The 22203-nt window shown below is 34.6% G+C and overlaps 3 protein-coding genes across 5 annotated transcripts; 2 read left to right on the top strand and 1 right to left on the bottom strand.

Moving 5' to 3' along the window:
* The first annotated feature begins 237 nt into the window (after positions 1–237).
* On the top strand, positions 238–14935 carry LOC134249038 (vacuolar protein sorting-associated protein 26C-like). The gene is made up of 9 exons (XM_062731403.1): positions 238–331; positions 1520–1666; positions 2586–2735; positions 3202–3297; positions 12816–12896; positions 13124–13204; positions 14213–14309; positions 14564–14689; positions 14801–14935. Exons 1-9 carry the CDS (start codon positions 278–280, stop codon positions 14881–14883), a joined length of 915 nt encoding a protein of 304 aa, XP_062587387.1. The 5' UTR covers positions 238–277; the 3' UTR covers positions 14884–14935.
* LOC134249037 (THAP domain-containing protein 10-like) lies at positions 3919–9979 on the top strand. 3 transcript variants are annotated; one of them, XM_062731402.1, is made up of 6 exons: positions 3919–4731; positions 5750–5865; positions 5917–6007; positions 8966–9089; positions 9403–9635; positions 9840–9979. In XM_062731402.1, the coding sequence occupies exons 1-5, from the start codon at positions 4297–4299 to the stop codon at positions 9552–9554; spliced, it is 918 nt and encodes a 305-aa protein (XP_062587386.1). In that variant the 5' UTR covers positions 3919–4296; the 3' UTR covers positions 9555–9635; positions 9840–9979. The 3 variants fall into 3 exon arrangements, with proteins under 3 accessions (XP_062587386.1, XP_062587384.1, XP_062587385.1); XM_062731400.1 differs by having other exon boundaries at positions 5750–6007; XM_062731401.1 differs by having other exon boundaries at positions 3919–4735; positions 5754–6007.
* Positions 14936–16049: 1114 nt separating the features above from the next.
* Positions 16050–19641, bottom strand: LOC134249045 (haloacid dehalogenase-like hydrolase domain-containing protein 2). Its single transcript, XM_062731411.1, has 8 exons — positions 19384–19641; positions 19130–19133; positions 18053–18261; positions 17479–17563; positions 17062–17144; positions 16687–16820; positions 16509–16572; positions 16050–16414 (listed from the first exon to the last, which is right to left on the bottom strand). Exons 1-8 carry the CDS (start codon positions 19634–19636, stop codon positions 16308–16310), a joined length of 939 nt encoding a protein of 312 aa, XP_062587395.1. The 5' UTR covers positions 19637–19641; the 3' UTR covers positions 16050–16307.
* Positions 19642–22203: the final 2562 nt, after the last annotated feature.

Genomic DNA, 22203 nt, shown 5'->3' with positions numbered 1-22203 from the left:
TTGATATGCACAAACTCTTTTTCATGGAGCAAGTTTTATTGCTTGAAACATGTGTATTATAAATTTAATTTACGGAGGGAGGTAAACGTACTAGTAAAACCTTATATCAAATATAATAAATACTTATCTCTGAAAACAATAAAAAATCTCTATAATATTATTATTTCTAAATAAATAGAAAAACTAAAACATATTTAAAGGTCTATTTAAGTGATATTTTAAAGATATAGCTGCTTTTGTTAATGATAGAAGGGACTCAAAGTCACATGACTAAAAAATGGCGACGTTGGACATCAAATTGAAAAAAGCCAATAAGGTGTATAAAGAAGGGGTAGGTTAACACGATTTAACTTTTCCTCATGTCATTTAATAATAAAAATTCATGCCTGTTCAGTGCATGTCTGTTGTAGATGGAAGTCTGTTAAAATTTTGATGCTCAGCATGCATGGCATATATAAATGCACACACAGGACAGAACCCACTATCACTGGCATTGTACACGGGCACCTGACAAGTAAATGATGCAATTCTGGGAATCTTTTTTTAAACATGATAACTTGTCAAAGATATTTATGGATGGGCTAGCATTCATATACCATTCCTAGAGCTCAGTAAACAGGTCCAGTACAATCACTAGATTTAGCTACGTAGCTTGATTTACCTACTTAGCTTTATTTACCTACCTGAGGTAGCTTTATTTAGCTACCAAATCAATTTATTTCTATAAAAAAGCATTTTTCTCAGGGTGTGCAGAAAATCTTATTTTAATGCAGTGATCATTTTCAACTTTGAACTCATCTGAAAACAATTCAACAAAAAATCACTCTTGAAGAAATATCTTTTTCTGCACAATTGCAATCAAAATTCTGAAAGTTTTGGGGCTATGTAATGACAGTTAGAACAGTTACTCCTTGAATGAAATGACAAAGAAGTCCAGTTCCGGTTAACATGATAATACGTACGTCCGTAATTGTATTCAGCACAATGTGAAGTAATCATACTCAGTCATGCCTCACTGCACGCAATAGAGAGGACAGTTAGCCAAACAATGGAATTACATGTTTTGCACTAAATTGTCCAAACGCAGCAATGTATAAACTATCAATGCTAATTTGGATTGTTTTTTTCAAAACCTCCCTAGTATAAATATTAATATATAGTCATTTAATTGCAATTTGTTGTCTCTTTTTAATAAAAAGAAAAATTTTGAAAAGTTGCATTGAAATAGCTAATAAAGCTACCAGAGGTAGGTAAATAAAGCTACGAAGGTAATTCTACCTACGTATCTAAATCTAGTGATTGTACTGGACCTGGTAAAGGGAATGAACAAACTCAACTTAACAAACAGGGGTCTCCACTTTCAATGTTAATTGGCATTACCAGTGGAATATTAAATAATTTATACAAGAAGCAGATAAGTGAGAGAATGTCATAGATCCCTCCTCTATACAAACTGATACTGCTTCATTTGTCACGATTGTTTAAATGTTTCTACACTAGCATGTTTAATTCTTTTCAGGAGCTTGTGAAGGGTGCAATATGCATAGATGCTGGAAGAAGTGAAGTAGCTCATCAAGGCATCACCTTGATGATGGAAGGTTCAGTGAATCTGCAACTCAGTGCAAAGAGTGTTGGTCTGTTTGAGGCATTCTACAGTTCATTGAAGGTTAGAATCTGTATAAGTACAAGTAGTGATGGGCAAATTGTTGCTGACAATCGATTGATTGCTATTGAACTGCTATTGATTGATTACAAAATAATTTAGCGGACTGACTGAAAAAATAATAATAATGTAATACTTAAATTTTATTACCAAATCAAATTTTAGTGCATTGAAGAAGTGGTGAATGTATAAAATATCAGAGGTATCCATACCATGTTGATATTTTTGCCACAATGATTGAATATATATATATGGTCAAAATAATAACAGAAAACAGGCAGTATTTAAGGTTTTAATTTTATAGTATTTTTAGTATAGACGATCTGACTGTAAATATAATTATATAATCAGGAATACATAACTACTTTCAAAACTTGTACTACTTAAAAATAAATTCTTGTAATTGCAAGGTAGGACAAACAACAGTCTTACTCCGATTCGATATATTTAATGAGATTAAAAAATATATAAATTCCCATTCAATATATTATAGAGATATTTTTTATGAAGTAAAGACTGAAATATTATTTTCCATGTTATTGAAAGAAAAATTAATAAACATTTTTGAATATTATATATAACTATAATTGATATTTTATGTAAAAGTCTGAACTGAAATCTGAATAAGTATAACTTTTTAAGATTAATTCATCTAAGTTAAAAATTTGGATTATAGTTGAGTAATTATTATGCCCAGCTGATTATTTTTCAAAAAAAAAAAAAATTTTTTTCATGATTTCCCATCACTTAATTAGTACAATTCTGTTACTTCACCTTGATCTTATCACAGACAACTCTCGCAGAAACTGGTTTGAACAATTACTGAGTAGGTCAAAATGCTTTATTAAACACATATACTAAGGTTAAATATTTTAGCTTTGTAACATTTCATTAATGATAGCTTGTTTACATTTGTTTACAGCCTATGCAGTTGATTAATTATTCCTTGGACATTGCAAAGCCAGGAAAATTGCCCAGTGGCAGAACTGAGATCCCTTTTGAAATTCCATTAAAACCAAAAGGAAATAAAGAACTATATGAAACTTACCATGGAGTGTTTGTCAATATACAGGTAAGTCAATAAACAGGTACAGGAAAGAAATTTCATTTGTACGCAGTTGGAGAGCATCCATAATTCCCCTCTTTCATACATGATTGAATGTGGAATCATTTTAATTAGTGGCGGTCTATGTCTGTATAGGTTAGCAAAATTGTTGGTTCGTGGGGACATACTTTTGTGGGTAACTGTATATTTAGAAGATGTAATGGAAAGATATATAGAAAAAAATTGTTCAGTGGGGATGTAAATTCCTGGATAATGGTAACCCACAAAATCCAGAATCATTGGTCCCAACGATCAAAGATGTTTCTACAGTATTTTGCAGCATTGCATATATATATCCACGTCACCAGTTTTACTATCAGTTACATGTATATGATTATTAGCTAGAAAACTAAAGTTCTGTTCATCAATTATCACTATTACTAACTTAGGGACAATATTATGAAAAATAATTGATGTTGTTTCAAAATTTCAGTATTCATTAAAAGCAGAGATGAAAAGACCACTTCTTGCCAAAGATTTACAGAAAACCTGCGAATTTATTGTTGAATACTCTGAGAAAATCAAAAAGGTTGGTATAGAAGTAGTCCTCGCAATACTGTAAAACATAAAGGTTGGTATAGAAGTAGTCCTCACAATACTGTAACAGGCCATATACGTATTAAATATACAGTCAATTCATCTGGGTATTTCTACCAGCATTGTTAAATCATTGAAAATCCTATCACTTCATCTGTTAAAAATGAGTGACTTTACTGCCTTGAATTTAATGTTGCCACTTCAGTACTTTTATGCGCTAGTCTTTCAATGGGCCTGCCATAGTTCCTCTCCATTTCTACTCCTGTGTCCAGTTTGTCAAACTGTCTGTCTTTTTTAACACCATAAAACCTTTACATTTGATAAATCTTAGGGGGAGGAAGTATCACAACTGGAACAAGATTGTTACAATTTATGGACATATTTTGATATTTATTTGCTGTAAATAGTCAAAATTATGTTGAAGTTATATGTCATGGAGAATAAAACCTTGATTCATAAATGTCCATTGATGCATCACATAAAGGAAGAAAATTGTGACCAGAAATTAGGTTGACCATAGTTTGGAATTGTACATATGTATATGGTTGTTCAATGTCAGGTTTTGTTTAGATGAAATCTTTATACTAAGTGCATCATTAAAGGGTAATGGAAATGGGTAGCAATTCTGTTATATGTTTTAGAACTCAGCGAAATAAAACCAACAAAAAAAACTGCATCGAAATCGATGCAAGTTTAACGGAGTTATTTGGGGAAAACCCAAATTCACACCTGAGCGACTTTGTGAATCGCGCGGTTTTGGTCCTTGGCACCCACAATGCACTAGTGTGACGTCACTACATGGACCGACCATTTTGAAAACAAAGGAGAGAGTGAATTTTCGAGGACGTTTTTAGAGCTTTATTTATATTTCTAGTGACTTTTGTGAACTTTTGTTGTACAGCGATCGTAGTATGTAGTGTGTAGTTTGTTTAAAATTAGTTTTTAGAATTTTTTCCATTGGATTTTTGTGAAATTTTCGTGTGAACTGAGGATGTCGGAGACCCCCGTCCCCAGAGCAGATTCCAGAGGAAGACGATGTGTCGCGGGCGGCTGCAGCAACACAAAGATAGAGGGAATTAGCCTACACTACTTTCCCTTTGACAGACCTGCCGTTTTGCGAAGATGGATACAGTTTGTGCAACAGTACAGACGAGATTGGAAGGGTCCCTCGAAGACGTCCACGTTGTGCTCCGTTCACTTCACTGAGGATGCGTACCCTGCCAAGTACAAGATTATGGAGTCGATGGGAGTGACAGTATCCAGAAAGGACCTCAATAAGGATGCCATTCCTACACTGCAGACGAAAGTGGACCCTTGCACCACACCGGCATTGGCACTTGGGAAACGGAAAGCCCATCCTACGACTCCTCTTACTAGCACCCCGAAGAAGCCTAGGAGGGCTTATCTCAGGAGGGAATCCAAAAGAGTAAGTTAATTCAATCATTTATTTATCTATTATTAAAATATTTTTATTTACATATAAATATAAGTGCTGTAATCATGGTAATCTTCATCATCTCAATACTTGTGCAGCTATTTTGTACATGATGATAGACTCTTTATTTCCAAATCAAGGTCCTGTCAGGCATCACAATATCAAATAGCACAGTCAAATTATGTGTACATTCAAAATTCTATGCATCTGATGTATTTGTTTAACCAGATAAACACATACTTCAGGGGTGCGCAATTACAAATATAAGATACTAGCCCGTCGGGGTAGTGGAAGTAACAAAGTTACTAGCCTTAGGTTGCCACTTGCCAGTCACTATCCCATTACCTACCAAAAACAATCCATGTACATGTATAAGTATAACATAAAGGTTAAAAAACTACTTAAGTTGAAATATATGAAACAAATAATGGCTAACCGTTTGCGCTTTGTAATTGTCAGGTACTTCCCCCTATTTATATTGAATATCATTGTAACTGAGACGACTTGCGATAGCAACACACAATGCATAGGTTAAACGAATTAAAGATTATGATTTTACAAAAAAGTTCATTCGAACTTCAATTCGGTGGAGGTAAATATATGTTTACTTTTCTTTTAGATTTAATAGCCTAATGGGCTAACACAGAGTATAGATTTTTGATAGCTTGACCTCTAAATTTGGTAGTCTCGGGTGTCAGGCGATGGTAATTGCACACTACGGAATGCTTGCTTCCCTAGAAAGCGCCAAATTGACCACTTCAATTGACAAAAATGCCGCTTTGAAATTAAAATTTGTTGTAAGGTCCTCAAAGATTCTGTTCATAAACCTCAGCCCCATGTCTGACCCTTTTCATTGAAATAAAGGGATGCATTGCTTGCTTCATTATAATATCACCTATGAACAATATTATTTTAGCAGTTTATCACTCCTTTTTTTTTAAAGTAAATTTATGACCAAAACATTTATTTTAAAGGATTTGTGAATATCGGTTTTAAAATTGAATTGTAGATAGTATTAGAGTTTGAGCAGGCAAGGAGAGAGTCCAAGTCCGACACCCTAACTGAAGCTGGCCGTGACAGATGTAATCCCCAGGGGGTTGAAGGCACACAGACAGAGCAGCAGAGGTCTGACGATACATGGCAGCAGGGGTCGGGTGATGCACCAGAGCAGCAGAGATCTGACGATATACCAAAGCAGCCGGGGTCTGACAATACACCAGAGCAGCAGAGATCCATTAACACACCAACCATTGAATTAGATGAAGAGGTAAAATTTGTACACAACCTTATTTGCTTAAAATATTTTCATTGTTGTGAAGCTGACAGCAAATCGAATTTAATTTTATGAAGCTTTTAGGAGAATTAACCCATTCCCCGCGATCTACGTCTGTAGTCGTATTCCGCTCACATCGCGAACTACCACTACAGTAGTAGTTTACGTACCTGCGTCATACTTGGTCTTTAAATGCCATTGAAAAGCCCGGATGTTTAAAACATTTTACAGACTAAGGAAAAGCGGAAATAGACCTTGATCATGCGCACATAAAAGTGAAACTAGATACTTATTTATGAGGGGAAAACCTGGTTGAAACAAAGAAAACTGATGCTTTAGACACGAACGAAATTTCAAAATGGCGGAGCGAGGTGAAGATTTGAGCGATGGTAGCGATATTGAGGCAGAATACGATGTAGATGAAGAGGATATGGATGTTTTAGCTGGAAATATTGATCGTGAAGTTAACCAGGGAGACGTTGATGACTGGATTTTGAATATTTTCGCCGAGGATAGTGACGAAGATGAAGAATTTCTCGGCTTTCAGCATCAGTGGGTGAAGGAAAATTTCCAACCCCGGATGCAGAATCGGTACAAAAACGTTGGTGGGGCCACTGTAGAACACCCTGAAGAGGCATCGGCAGGTCAATATTTTGAACTATTTTGGACAAATGAACTCATTGACAAATTAGTAAATGAAACGAACATTTATGCTCGCCAGGAACGTGAAAAAAACCCTCCCCCACCGTATGCAGCAAAATGGACTCCAGTGGAATCAAATGAAATGAGGGCATTTCTCGGACTGTGTTTTGCAATGGGAATACTGCGTCTCCCAGAAAAAACAGATTATTGGCGACAGAATAAATGGTTATTCTGCACATCATTCAACAGAATCATGTCAAGGGATAGATTCCATCAAATATGGAGGTATTTACATATCCAAAACAATGATGAACAACCACAGATTCCAGACAAACTTTGGAAAGTTCGATGGTTCTTGGAATTCTTGGACAGGAAATTTGGTGAAATTTACATTCCACATGGAAATGTAACCATTGATGAATCAATGATAAAGTTCAAAGGAAGATTATCCTTTCGCCAGTACCTACCTGCTAAGCCTATAAAATGGGGACTGAAAGTTTGGGCAATGGCGGAAAGCGACACTGGTTATTTGAGCAAGTTCCAGGTGTATACGGGTAAGGAGGGAAATCAGGAAAAGGGACTGTCATACAGAGTGGTGATGGACTTGTGCAGAAATTACTTTGGATCAAACTTGAATGTATATATGGATAATTTCTACACGGGCACCGACCTACTGAATGACCTTTACCTCCGAGGGATCATGGCATGTGGGACTGTGCGTGCAAACCGTAAGGGACTTCCAAAGGATCTAATCCCATCTAAAGTCAACTTGAGGAAGCATGAGTTCAAAGTAGCTCAAAAAGACAACCTGACGTACTGCATTTGGTTGGACACGAAACCCGTAAGTGTCTTGTCAAACTTTCATGACCCTAGCCATCGAGGACAAGTGACACGACGTGCTGCCGAGAACACCGTGGTGCAGGTTCCAAAACTTCTCTCGGACTACCAGAAACACATGAAGGGGGTGGATTTATGTGATCAGATGATAGGGTACTATCTCTTGAGTCACAGATCAAAGAAGTGGTGGCGGAGGCTGTTTTTCTATCTGATGATGGCATCGGCTCACAATTCCTACATAGTAGTGAAGGACACCCACCCAGAAATTGCTCGTGAGAGATGGCCAAGTTTTCAAGACTATATAGAAGACCTAGTGGAAGATCTAATAGGTGATGTGAGATCTAGAAGAGAACCACAAAAACTTGACTGTGGAGGACGCGCTACCGAGCATAACATTGTGAAAATGTTCCCCAAAAACAAAGTGTGCCGGGAATGTTCCCTGTCAGGACCACAAGGACAAAGGAAAGGTGTTACGAAATTTGGATGCCAACAATGTGATGTCCCGGTACACTTAGAGTGCAGCTCTAAGCACATCATGCGAATGATGAAAGTGTAAACATTAGTGAATGTGACTTCTTTTTTTGAGTTGAGAATTAAAATTGAGGATTTCTTTTTGCAATATTTTATTACATATTATTTTGAAGTAAGTAAATTTTTTTTTTCATTTTTGTTTTGATATAATGTTTGTAATACATTATTTTACTTAAAACTTTGTTTAAAATGTAGCAAAATGCATGTTGTATATTTTTTAAATAATTTTTAAAGAAATTCCATTCTTGATTCAAATGTCGAAAATTCTGAGATAATACCCTATGTATTGAAATATCAATAACTTTTTTATTTTTATAGATTTTTTAATGAAATAAACTGTAAATTGTTCAGAAATGTTTGATGTAACTACTGATGCAAAAAAAACATACTGCTTACATTCACTTTATGCACATAAAATGCAGTTGAATAAAAAGATGACAAAAATTTTCAAGTGCTTTTAAGAATTTATTATTATTTACATCAGATAAAACATGGGATAGCATTCTTGCTGCATATTGAAATTTATACTGCTGGATGCAGAATTTTAAGAGCTTTATAAATATGTATACTTTTATATACCTACAGGGATTAATTATCTTGTTATCAGGCAGAAAGTACAGATGGTGCTAATTAACTTAGCCATCACAGCAGCAGGCATGTTATCCCTCGTCTTACTGATAAGCTCTGCAGACTTGGCTGCAGTAGGAAATGGGTTAAAGGATACTTATCATTGGTCCTATATTACATACCTAGATTTTGGGCAGATTTGTTAATTATGAGCCACAAATAGTTCCCAGTCAGAAGTATTTATTTGACAGAAAAGAAAAAAAAATCATATGGGGAAAAAAAAGAAATGTTTTGAAAAAATTTAATGTTTCCTGCATATTCTTCATGCTGTGATGGTCATTATGTATATTAAAATTTTATGTCTGATATTTACAGAGATGTACCATTGTCGTAGAGATGGTTGCAAAAGAGACAAGGACTGTAGGGTGCCAACGCTCCTTGACTAAGCCAATGAGAAAGTCCCACTACACCCAAACCAAATGGAAGACCAGCGACAAAGGTATTTTAATTTATAAATATCAGTACAACATTATCCAGCTGAACTGGGTGATAAAATGTTGATCACAAGTTTTCGTGCAAGGGGACTCGATGTTGAATGAATAAAGATTAATATTTAAGGAATATTTGTCGAGTAAAGCTAAAGTTAAACAGTATTGTGAGAATTGAATCAGCTAAGTTCATTTCAGTTCCACCTGTTGTTTTTTTTTTAAAGAATTTGTAGTTTCAAAAAACCCAACTTATTTTTTATGCTTTAATGTAGGCTACAATGTGTTTTAAAACAATAATGTGCATATTGAAATTATTATTTTCAGTGGTGCAGGCAGGTAATCCTGTGAAGACCAGGGATGTTGGAATTGCCTGTGAACTTCTGCCAGCTCCTCCCCTAAGACGACTTGGAGAACCAGAGACACCTGTACTACATGAAGAGTGTGCTGACACAACGTTCCTCTATTGGTACGGATGACGGTTCAGATGAGGAGGACGAATCAGTTCACGACTCATTCAGTAGCATTGACTCAGAAGATTTGCTGGAAGCCGACAGAGGGTAATTATATTATAGATATTATTTCAAGTAATAATCAATAACTTGATGACATGATGTACTGAAAAAAAAAAAATGAGAACAAATCCACTTATATTTCACAAAGTTATAATTTAAGTCCCATTTTCATTTATTTATATGTAATGTAGTAGTCATGATTGAGAGTACTTTTGTGACAGCATAATTTTGACCTCTCTGCATTTTCAGGGATAGGAGAGGAATGAAGTTTATAGTGTACCATAGTCAACTCATGGATCTCTTTGCGACATGCCCAAGATGTGCCAGCCCATCCTTGGCAGACATCGTTCACTCAAAGGGAACCTTCATTTCTGTTCGTCAAGAGTGTGGATGCTGTCGTTTCAGCAGAATTTGGTCAAGCCAGCCCCTTATTGGTGCCATCCCAGCTGGGAATTTTGAACTGTCATGTGCCATTTTGTTTTCTGGGTCCTTGCCGACAAAGTCCATTCGGATGTTGCAATTTATGGACATTGCTACAATCTCAGTGAGGACCTTCATGAATCACCAACAGCATTACTTACATCCCACCATTCTTAGTGTTTGGAAGAACCACCAGAACCAGTATGTACAGCAGATTCAGGACTCTGGTCAGCCAGTTCGTTTGGGCGGAGATGGGAGGGCCGACACTCCAGGTCACTGTGCCAAGTTTGGCAGCTACACGGCCATGGATTTGGACAAAAACATCGTCATTGATGTCCAACTTGTACAGGTATTTACCATATGATACATGAAACAACTTATTCTAAAAATAACTGTTTACAGAAATGCAATAATTCTTATCTAAGTGATAAGTTTAAAAAAAAAATTATAAAAAAAAAAATCATGTTCAATAGTATTTGACCTTTTAAGGTAAACTAATGTAACTTTTTTTACTTATTAGAGCAATGAGGTCGGGGGAAGCTGTCGTATGGAGAAGGAAGGGCTGATAAGAGTTGTCCAATTCCTACAACAGAACAACATTGAAGTCTGCCAGCTCATAACAGACCGACATCTCCAGGTGGCGAAATGGGTTCGGGAGAATATGCCAGACACTACACACTATGTGGATGTTTGGCATGTTGCAAAAGGTTTGTGACATTGCTTTCTTGTTTTTACAATAAAGTTGAATGCTAAAATTTTATAAAGTAAAGGAAGACGCTAATTTATTATAAAACTCTATCGTTTGTATTAAAATTGTCTCAAAAAGGAAGGACAAGTGTCAGATTTTGTAAACTTCTATGTACATAATTGTCAGATTTTGTAAACTTCTATGTACATAATTGTCAGATTTTGTAAACTTCTATGTACATTTAAGGTCTGAAGAAGAAGCTGACAGCCCTCGGCAAGGAAAAAGACTGTGAGAGGTTGATGGAGTGGATCAAGAGCATTGTTAACCACCTGTACTGGGTCCCCACTTCCACACCAGAAGGCAGCAATGAATTGAGGTGGGAGAAATGTTCAAGTTTGACCTTTTTTTCCTATTGTTGTGTTAATGTTTTCATTTTGTTGAGTTTGTAATATTTTTGGTTTTATTTTCTGTTTGTATAAATTTGAGACATTGTGGATTATCAAACAATTTGATAAGTTCACTGTGCAATTTGTTCTAAAGTGAGTTTCTATGTTCAATAAACAATGAACAGCCAATTAGTCTTATTTATGTTTCATTTAAAGTTTATAGTTTATGTTCCTCATGTACCATATTGTATGGTTTGAGCGAAATAAACTGATTCTGATTTCATTTTAACATTTGTTTCATTGAATTGAATCAGAATTATTACCCATTAGTTTCCGGAAGTTCTGCATACTGCTGTCTATATGCATGGTACGCCGTCCTCAAAACAGAAGGGTGAAGACATACTGGGGAGAACCCATTGTGCTGTGTAATGCAGTGTCGATGGTCTTCTTCTGTCACGCATCTGATTTCAGGTATCTCCTGGCAGCATACACACTCTTCTGCATTAGGCATCGCAACACACTGCTCACAAGTGCACCTGTTGACAAATTAAAGCTATTTTTAATTCAGTATAGGAATTAAAAGTTTAATAGAAAAAATCTGTGATATTACTGTTTTCAGATGATGAATAAGTCATAACACAAGTACATCTCCCTCCCCAAGCCCCATTTACTGTGGAGTGCAGTTTTCTGTACTGAAATTTCGTTCCCAAGCAACCAACTCATAAACCAAAAATTGTATTTGTTAGAAACTAAATGCAGAATATTTCTAGTTACTTCATGCTATTTTCAAAACGGCATAAAAATATGGTTGATACTGGTTTTGTAATGTAACTAAGGAAACCACAGTATAGGCACAGTGTATTCAAACAATATTATACATAGGTCCAATATTAAAAAGCCTAAAAATAATAACGAAACATTTAGCTAAAATTTAGCCAACATATTTTATAGGAGGGTTATCATGATCCTATAGTGAATGTGATTTTTTGGTAAAAGATTTGCCAGTAATCAAACAAGAAGGTAAAAGTACGATGCCTTGAAGGCAATCACCTTTCCGCAGAAAATGTTCATAGTTCAGCCATACCCTAAGTAAATTACGCAATTTATGTTGCTTTATATGGTTATTAAGTCTAAATATTGGACTACATATGTCACATTAAGCAATCTAATTGGAAAAAATGCCATTTTCTAACCAGTCAGTACTCCCCAAGCGCTCGTCCTCGCTGGGCTGTGTGTTGTTTTCATCTACCAATTCCTCGTCAGAATCGGCTTCTGGCTCAAACTGGTAAGGTCTTGTACCAAGTTCGACACCCAATCCATCTGGTTCATCAAAAACTGAAGATCCATCTGACATATCAAGGCTGATATCGTCGTTGTTGTCGGAACTAATCTCGTTGTAATCCATACTAATCCGCCTAATCTGTCCATGTAGTGACGTCACGGCGATATAGCCTCGTTTTCGATCGATTCTATTTTTGCTTGATTGGATTTTCATAACAGGTAAAAATAGACGCTTTCAACGGGCAATAACTCCGTTAAACTTGCATCGATTTCGATGCGGTTTTTTTTGTTGGTTTTATTTCGCCAAACTCTAAAACATATAAAAGAATTGCTACCCATTTCCATTACCCTTTAAACCTTGTTTGATTGCCATGTATTAACTGTATGTTAAATAAGTAAATTTTTTCCTTACATTATATTGCACCAATACAGTTTTATATTGATGAACAGGAAGAGCAGGATAAAGCCAAGTCTACACCAAAACCTGTACAGTTTACAATCTCACCTGAGACCCTGACAAATGTTAAAGAAGTAAGGTTGCTGGCATGTGCTAGTTTTTTTGTTAATTATCTCTTATGGATTTATCTGATAACAATACATTTTCTTTACAGTCACTAGCACTGTAAAATCTGTAGGAGTTGAATTTTAAATTTGAAAATGTAGAAAATGAAATGAATGTATGTATTAATTTTAAGATTAAATTTTTGTGAAAAAATTATAACAGATCCCTTCTTACAAACTTCTACTCTGAACTCTAGAAACAGAATGTGCCAAAGTTCAAGGTCAAAGGAAAGTTAGACTCAGCTGTGATGTGCATCACTAAGCCATTAAGAGGAGAGGTAAGTTCAAGGTCATTTACTAAGCCACTAAGAAGAGAGGTAAGTCCAAGTTCATCAATTACCCACTGAAAGGAGGGGTAAGTTCAAGGTTATCTCTAAGAGGAGAGGTAAGTCCAAGTTCATCAATTACCCACTGAAAGGAGGGGTAAGTTCAAGGTCATCACTAAGCCATTCAGAGGAGAGGTAAGTCCAAGGTCATCACTAAACCACTCAGAGGAGAGGTAAGTTCAAGGTCATCACTAAGCCACTAAAAGGAAAGGTAAGTCCAAGGTTATAACTTAGCAACTTAGTTAAGATAATATAAGTCCTAGGTCACCACTGAGCCACCCAGAAGAGAAGTACCAGTAAGTCTAAGGTGAACACAAAGCCACTTAGAGGAGAGTTAAATCTAAGGACATCAGTCAGACACCCAGAAAAGAGGTAAGTCTAAAATCATCACTAGAGGAAAGTAAGTTCAAGGTCAGCCACTCAGCCACTCATAGGTAATGTATGTCCAAGGCTGGACACTAATTCTTAAGCATTTAATATTCAAGTGTTGACCTTCTTATCATGTAAACTCTCAGCTACACATAACAGTTCATCATCAAATTTTGAATACAACTATTTCAGTAATAATAAAATTAAGGAACAAATTTAATTAATGTCTAATTTTCTTAAATTAAGGGGAAAATGTCCCCTGTGCAGACTACATAGCTTCTATGATTTTGAATGCTGTTGTCCTGAATTTTGTTGTCCTGTTGGCTACAAAGTAACAAGGAATATTTAACAAAAAGGTTGTTTATGTTTCTGCTAAGAATTACTAGTGTTGGTTGATAACAGCATTGACAAAATCCTGAATAATGAAAAAATTCATGCACGTTGTGTCTGTAGTTGTTCAGGTAGTGTAAATCAACATATTCTAATGTCAACCTGATTAGTCAGTGGTTATGTTCCATATTTTAACTTTTTAGAAATAAGAAAATTATATGAATATCGGTTTTGAAATATAGATTGATTTTTTATTTGCAGCTAACAGTAGAACATTGTGACACACAAATCAAATCAATAGAAATTCAGCTGGTACGAGTAGAAACTTGTGGATGTGCTGAGGGTTATGCCAAAGATGGTATATTTTCTTACAAAAACTCAAATATTTGATGTCTATCATATACATGTATATAAATGATCATTATAAGAACAGTCCTCAATGCTTTATACCTGAATCATCTGGGTCCTGTTGTATTAAAGAAGGAGATTCTTCAAAGACTTTTTATTTAAAAATTCCCATGTTAAAATTGGACTCCATATTGTAGTCCCTTCCTCTGTCACGCAGTATATGCTTCATTAAAAAATACAGAACTGAGAAATCTTTATACACAGCCACAGAGATCCAGAATATCCAGATAGCTGATGGAGATGTCTGCCGTGGTATCTCAATCCCTATATGGATGATTTTCCCTCGACTTTTCACCTGCCCAACACTTTCAACCAATAATTTCAAAGTTGGTTAGTATATAATACAGCAGTATGTATTTGCAGGTGAAATGAATTGAATGTGATATTATTTTAATCTTAGTTAATTGTTGTACCTAAACCTGATTTTATGTTTCTTTTCAGACTTTGAAATCAACATAGTTATTGTGTTTCAAGACAATCATTTGGTGACTGAAAACTTCCCTATCAAGCTGACCAGGTTTTAGTGAAGTTAATGGATTCCTTTATTGTTCAAAATGGCCAAAACAACTCATTTACAGAACTTTTTAATTTTGCCAATTAAAACTGCACTAAAGCATAAACAAGCTTTCTTGAACAAATTTTAAGTTTTGACCTCTCCAAAACTCAGGTTCTTCCAGATCATGACCCAGGGGGGTCACAGTATGGGATTAAACATTTATAATGGAACATAGAGGGGGAAAATCTTTCAAATTTTTTTTCCTTGTGAGCAGATAGACCAGTGGAATTAAGGTGAGCAATGTGGCCCCTGGCTTCTGTGTTCATTCCACCTTAAATGAGAAAATGCGGTAGGGTCATTTATACATGAGTGTAAAGATTATATTTGTATTTTGTAACAAGTGCAATATTTATTTTATATATTAAAGTAATGATTACTTTGTGAGTCGAGTTGTGTTCATATAACATGGTGAGTCAAGTGTATTATACAGGAAGGGTGACATTGCGTGCTGGAGGATTTAATTGTTATGAAGTGATAATGAGTTGTCTTACTGATAAATGAGTAGCAGTAATGAGCATCCAAAGTTTTGGTAAAAAGTATGGGAAATGAATTGAAATGTTTTGCAATGTAGCAATAATGTTGAAATCCTTAAATTACATGAGTTGAACTATTACAATTTTGTGGAGAAAAAGAATTGCTTATTGTGTACAGTTGCCTGTGAAGGCTGGACTCTTTGTCAGGGTTAGTTGGACAAGGTCAAGTATGAAATTTATTTTTATGTCCAGGCTATCAACAAATTACTGCATGTAGAAGAGCTCTTGCATAACATGAAGGTTTGTTTTGGGGATAAATACCGTATAAGCAGAATTTTTAGCAAGGATTTAATTTTGGCATTATTAGTAAGGATATTGTAATTGCTAAAATTGTACATCGCTAAAAATTGATTCTGTATTATTTATAATTTGCTTCTTTAGTGGGCATTTCCAAATCGCTAAATCATATCTCACTAAAATAAGACTGCAATATTTCAGGACAAATTGTTGAATATGCGTCTTGCTAAAATTTCCGCTTATACTGTAAAAATGGAAATTTAGCAAGACGTAAATTTAACATGTGTAATCATGCACTTGACTGGGCAAATGTATGTGGCACACAATACATCTACAAGCCATGTAAAAGAATATTAAGACATACTGAAATTTTAAAAATTTTATTCAAGAGAGAATGGAGATGTATCAGTGTTCACAACAAAACTTTATACTAACTTGCAACATAAATGGTATGATGTACAGTGTAGTATGAGTAAGAGTTCAGTTGAACATTGTCTTCAAATCTTTTCAATTCAAATGCAGTCATGTTATTTAATGCAACATATGCATGGAATAACACAGAATGATAAATCTACTGGTGAGTCTTGCAATATTTTCTTTGTTAAATTATCTTACTTCTAATTTATGAATATTTTTGAGATAAAATTTTATCAACAGCTTCAGGAAAGTCTTTAACAGTCAGGTATGGTTTGGGATTTATTTTTTCTTCATCTTCAGGCCTGTATTTACCTGGGGGAAAATGATATAAAATGTTAACACAATAAAAATTGTGTAAATCCATCTCCATAATCTATTTAACTTGAATAGTACTGATATATTATACCTGTCTGTACAAGGATACCCAGCATTCCACAGTTCTGTGCACCATTTATATCATCTCTAACATCCTACAAACATGGCACACATATCTCAAAATGAGCTCTATGTAATGACTTAAAAGTTCACTATTTTATATGTCAAAATATTGATGCAAGATTTTCTAAATAAATAAGAAACTGTACATCTCCAATCATAACACATTCCTCTGGAAGACAATTAAATTCTTCTACTGCAGACAAGAAAAAAGTTCTCTCAGGTTTTCCAACAACTTCTGCTTTACAATCGGCTGCATATTCTAATCCAGTTACAAATGGCCCTATTGAAAATAGAGAAAAAACTCTGAAAAACCTGGCCCTTGTCTCAAAAGTTCAAAATCATAATTATGTTTTGTTTATATTATTTGTTGCTGCTGCTCTTATGAGAAGCTTTTCCTTCACATTCCTGTGCATGTATTTCTTGCCAAATAAAAAAAAGGTTTGATTTCCAAGGTTCTCCTCACTTTATTTTAAAAGTGAATGAGAATTAAGATTGAATTCTCCCTCTTACATGACTTATACCTGGTCCCAGGGATAATCCAGCAGCTGTCTTATAATATCTGGCTTTGTGAATGGCTATAAGTGCAGCTCCATCTATCAATAACCTTAAAAAAAGTTCATGTGTCAAAGAACTCATCCAGTGCTCCTTACATGCCCTCTCAGAACATAAGTTATATCAGCTATATAGTACAAAATGTAGCTTATAAACTTGGATGAAATACTATTGTACTGTTTATGACAAAATAGTTACTTCACAAAGATGATACTGTCTGAATATGTATATCAATTTGTGATGCTGTACGTAACTTTATAAAGGTATTTTACAAACTTTATTGCTTTGTATTTCTCCATTTATTACACTACCATAAAAACTTGCATATCAATTTTGAAAATTAATATCAATGCTATAGGGAATAAGTAGTATGATCTCATACAAACCGAAAAGCTTGATTGAGTTTGCCATACTCAAATTTTTCAGGAGCTAGTCCTACCACAACTGCATTTGGAGACTTGGTGTCAATTCCTACAAAGCAAATGACATATATATTAAAAGTCATTCTCTGTAAAAAATATTAATTTATGTGTAATAACTATATAGTAAATAAATGTGAAATAAACTCATACAAATTAACTTTTATTTGCAAATTAAAGTGCATTCACATGACAATCACATGACGAATCAATAAAGAAAACCATTAAGTAAGCATTCAATTTTTTTTTTACATGAATTAGTCCTTGCAGTGATGAGTGTGGCATATTTTTGATCAATGCTCATTAGACTGCTTCAAACAGTGCAAGGATATATCAATCAAACAATATCAATTGTAGTTTCAATAATTTCCAGATAAAACAAGTTTTTTGTTATATTTTCATGTGAATTACATGTATTAGCTAAAGCAACATATAAGTCATGATATAACAATAATACAGATACTTTGAAAAAATATTATTTTCAAATCTGTCTAAGCCCCTCAAGTATATTATTCAACAAATGCAGTTATACTTTACTTACCTTCAAAATCCTCTAAAGCTCTGTCATCTACAAGCAGGAATGGCCGTAATGATTTTCTCTTTATTAATTTAACTGCAGCAGTTAAGGAGGTGAAGATTTCTGAGGATTCAATACTGAAGCCAATTCTTCTCAACCTCTGTAATAGTAGTTTCTGTGATTCTTTTGTGGTGTTTGTTACAAATTTGATGTTTAAATTCGACTTCCTCAACCTGTTCAAATTAAAAACATATTGTAATAAAAAGATTATGAAGCTCGATCACCTCCACAAATGTTATCTATACATGTAATTAAGGCAAATCTCACACCATTTTTTTTTGTACATGTACTTAGCGTACATTCTGACATATTAAGTTTGGTTAAGGTAGGACTTAAAGTCACTTGGGAACAGACCTGCTTTAAAAAAAAACTTAAACCTGTGTAGTAGTGTAAGATAGATGTCATCCTACTAGCTTGGGCTAGTGGGTTAACCCTTTAGCTCAATTGATAGAGCAGTGGAGTGGCAAGCCAGAGGCCCCAGGTTCAATCCCCAGCAGCGGCACAAAATTGTCTCTGTTACATTTGGCACCCACGTTGGGACCCGGGTGTTCTCTGGCGGGTGAGAGTAATTGCCACTAGAACTTCGCCCGACAGGTGTCGGCACTCCAAAAGAGATGAGGACATCTCATTCTCTGGAGGGGGACAATGTAGTAGTATAAGATAAATGGCATCCTACTAGCTTGGGCTAGTGGGTTAACCCTTTAGCTCAATTGGTAGAGCACTGGACTGGCAAGCCAGAGGCCCCGGGTTCAATCCCCAGCAGAGGAACAAATTGTCTCTTTTACACCTGCTCACTCATCCAGAAAATGTAGGTCACTTCCAGCATCCCAAGCCAGTCTGGTAGTGCCCTTCCCTAGATGCATTCATGCAAGTTACATCAAAACAGAGTTATAGTCAATAAACTTTACCATTGTCACTTATCTGGAAAATTTAGGTCATATCCAGCATCTGAAGCAAGTTTTTGAAAAATTTAGGTCATAATCCGAAATCGGAATTTTACAACTTTATTTTATTTGGACCTAGCTTGTGAGATGCAAGAACTCAGGTAAAGGAATGACGACTCTCCTGCACATATATAAAAAAGCAGGGGGTAGAGCCAGCTGAATCTTAGATTACCTTAGATGCATCATTCAACAATTAGATAGTAACATGTGAGGACTACCCTAATCTCTTGAGTGGATCCAACCATCCTAGTGCAACAAGCATCTTTTGAATCTCACATCTGGGGACTGGTTTGATAGAGTTTACCCATTATAAAAAGAATTTTGTGAATAAAACTTGATTACCATTATGATTCATCAGATCTTGCCTTTTCAATGCATCCAAAGATCCCGCAATCTCTTCATTTTCAATATGAATTGTTCCACTCAAATCTACAAGAACTGTCTTAATTTTCCTCTCCATTTGATGTCCTGATTCCGTAGAATATGGTTTGAAATTTCTTAGTAACTCTAGCACGTTACATGACAAGCTTGCTTTGTTTCCTTTTAAGCACTTGTAGTTGTTGTAACTAATTTTATTGAAAGTGAAACAACACTTTGTATACATCGGAAATAAATGACAGCAATGTAAAAGTGAGAAAGAAAACGGCTCAAGATCTACAGAAAGAGGTATGAAAATTAATTGTAAATACTATTTTAAAAAAATTATTTAAAAAAATTAAGGAGTACTTATGTTTGAATCAAATATACTTCTAAAATCTTAGTTCTTGCTTGGTTAAAAAAATATTAGAAATTCATCATGTCAATCGGGTTCGGGAAACGAAATATTTTGAAATGACATGTGCATGATGATCATGATCTCATAAGTTCATAATATTTACAGTTTTATCAAAGAAGAATAGGAGTGAGAATACGAAAATATGTATTTACAAATGTAGTTTTTATTAGGATTTTACAAATTCTAGTTATGCTGTCCCGACGTTTGATGTCAAGACCACTACTGTTTTCTTTTCACTCATCAAGGTAGGGTTTCAGTGGGTTTTGCTTGGAAAGTGAAAGTGTCGGGCAGACAGGCTGACAGGGGTTTGATTTTGCAATATAATGAGCTCAAGCTCTATAGCCTTAATTAACAGATCAAGCAAGTTAAGCTATGCACAATAACTTTATTTAGATATTATATCAAACTTCCTTACTAAGTATAATTAATTAAAGTTGGTCTTAGAGATTTGTATTGAAAAATTACTTTCCTTCTCCAGGATAAATTAGGTAAAATCTATCTTGTAATTTCGTATTTCAGACTGCTCATGCTGATTTAATGGTTGCAAACTGATTTTTACTGGGGACACTTAAACAGAGCTGGTAAAACGGTTGTTTGCGACCATGAAATCAGCATTAACGGTGGCAAATACCAAATTACAAGATAGTTATTCCCATTCTAATGCAATTTATATATTTTGTTTCATTGATATAGCTTTAATTTGATTTAACTTTTAAATTTAAGTTCAAATTATTGATCAAATATATTAGATTGTATGGTTCTGTAATACTGTTTTGATTTGATAATCAATAGTAACTAAAATTGGTCTGATCTGCAGTACTAAAATTGATTGGTATTAATTCACATAACATTATGATCCATGCCTCATAATTCACAAGGTGGTGTACAGTTACAGCTTTATATTCCATTTCTATTTGTTTTCTCTATGATAACTCTTTGAAAGTTATAGTAGACTTGATTTCTTGAGTTGATAATTATACCAGGCCAACAATAAAAAATGATTTGTATGACGTACTTCTTCACAAGGTGGTGTACAGTTACAGCTTTATATTCCATTTCTATTTGTTTTCTCTATGATAACTCTTTGAAAGTTATAGTAGACTTGATTTCTTGAGTTGATAATTATACCAGGCCAACAATAAAAAATGATTTGTATGACGTACTTCGATCGACCCATCAAAATCAGCCTTACCCAATCATATTTTTCAGCACTTTAAATTTTGATTTTTTTTTTTTCAGTTTCCATAATGTATTTTCTCTAGGATGCTTCTTGATCAAAAAGTGAAAATATTCAACACATTTTTTTTCTTTTGTATGCAGCACCTATCTAGCACCATATCAGCAAAGTGATCACAATGAATTGTGTCAATTTGGCATCAGAAGATCAAGTTCCTTAGTGGATAGAATAAAGAATACTGCAGCCAGAGGAAAGGATGCTTATCTCAGATTTCTAGGAAAACACTTCCCTACACTATATCAGTATCAAATACAAGTACTGAATGGTAATAATCCTTACCTTAGATTTCTAGGAAAACACTTCCCTACACTATATCAGTATCAAATACAAGTACTGAATGGTAATAATGCTTACCTTAGATTTCTAGGAAAACACTTCCCTACACTATATCAGTATCAAAAACAAGTACTGAATGGTAATAATGCTTACCTTAGATTTCTAGGAAAACACTTCCCTACACTATATCAGTATCAAATGCAAGTACTGAATGGTAATAATGCTTACCTTAGATTTCTAGGAAAACACTTCCCTACACTATATCAGTATCAAATGCAAGTACTGAATGGTAATAATGCTTACCTCAGATTTCTAGGAAAACACTTCCCTACACTATATCAGTATCAAATGCAAGTACTGAATGGTAATAATGCTTACCTCAGATTTCTAGGAAAACACTTCCCTACACTATATCAGTATCAAATGCAAATACTGAATGGTAATAATCTGCATGGATTTAATTCAAGTTTTAAATTACATCACAATAATTCTAAAAAAGGACAGACAGACAGCTGAAAACACACAAGTTTTTATATTACATATAGTTTTAAATGATACATGTAGAAAGCAAATATACATGAGTTTCTGAATCCACAAAAATTAGTACTAGTAGGGCTGGGCAAAAATTATCAATATTTCGGTATATAGCAATACAATGACAAAAAATATCGTATTGCAATGCGGTTTTGTAATATCGATATATCGGAAAAATGTTTAGACGAAGGAATTTTATCATTAAATATAAAAATAAATGTAAGAAAGGCTTGTCATTAAGCCAACAGTAAGACAAAAGCTGTTTTATGGATGTATTTCAGAGCATAACTTTAATAAAATCAGTAAGATTTTTTTTCTTTTTGGTTACTAATCATAGTAATGTACATTC

Source organism: Saccostrea cucullata, unplaced genomic scaffold (assembly GCF_032062105.1).
Source record: "Saccostrea cucullata isolate Sc308-1 unplaced genomic scaffold, CSIRO_AGI_Scuc_v1 ctg2008, whole genome shotgun sequence".
NCBI lineage: Eukaryota > Metazoa > Mollusca > Bivalvia > Ostreida > Ostreidae > Saccostrea > Saccostrea cuccullata.
Note: the sequence above shows the minus strand (reverse complement) of the source record. Positions and strands in the feature narration are given on the sequence as shown.

Coding starts and splice junctions, on each gene's coding strand:
- LOC134249037 (XM_062731400.1), top strand. CDS start 4,297: ATGTCGGAGACCCCCGTCCCCAGAGCAGATTCCAGAGGAAGACGATGT. Junction 4,732..5,749: donor TCAGGAGGGAATCCAAAAGA/GTAAGTTAATTC, acceptor ATTGAATTGTAG/ATAGTATTAGAGTTTGAGCA. Junction 9,090..9,402: donor ATGGAAGACCAGCGACAAAG/GTATTTTAATTT, acceptor TATTATTTTCAG/TGGTGCAGGCAGGTAATCCT.
- LOC134249045 (XM_062731411.1), bottom strand. CDS start 19,636: ATGTATACAAAGTGTTGTTTCACTTTCAATAAAATTAGTTACAACAAC. Junction 16,821..17,061: donor TGGATTATCCCTGGGACCAG/GTATAAGTCATG, acceptor TATTTTCAATAG/GGCCATTTGTAACTGGATTA. Junction 16,573..16,686: donor AATGTGTTATGATTGGAGAT/GTACAGTTTCTT, acceptor CCATGTTTGTAG/GATGTTAGAGATGATATAAA.
- LOC134249038 (XM_062731403.1), top strand. CDS start 278: ATGGCGACGTTGGACATCAAATTGAAAAAAGCCAATAAGGTGTATAAA. Junction 1,667..2,585: donor CATTCTACAGTTCATTGAAG/GTTAGAATCTGT, acceptor ATTTGTTTACAG/CCTATGCAGTTGATTAATTA. Junction 3,298..12,815: donor ACTCTGAGAAAATCAAAAAG/GTTGGTATAGAA, acceptor ATTGATGAACAG/GAAGAGCAGGATAAAGCCAA.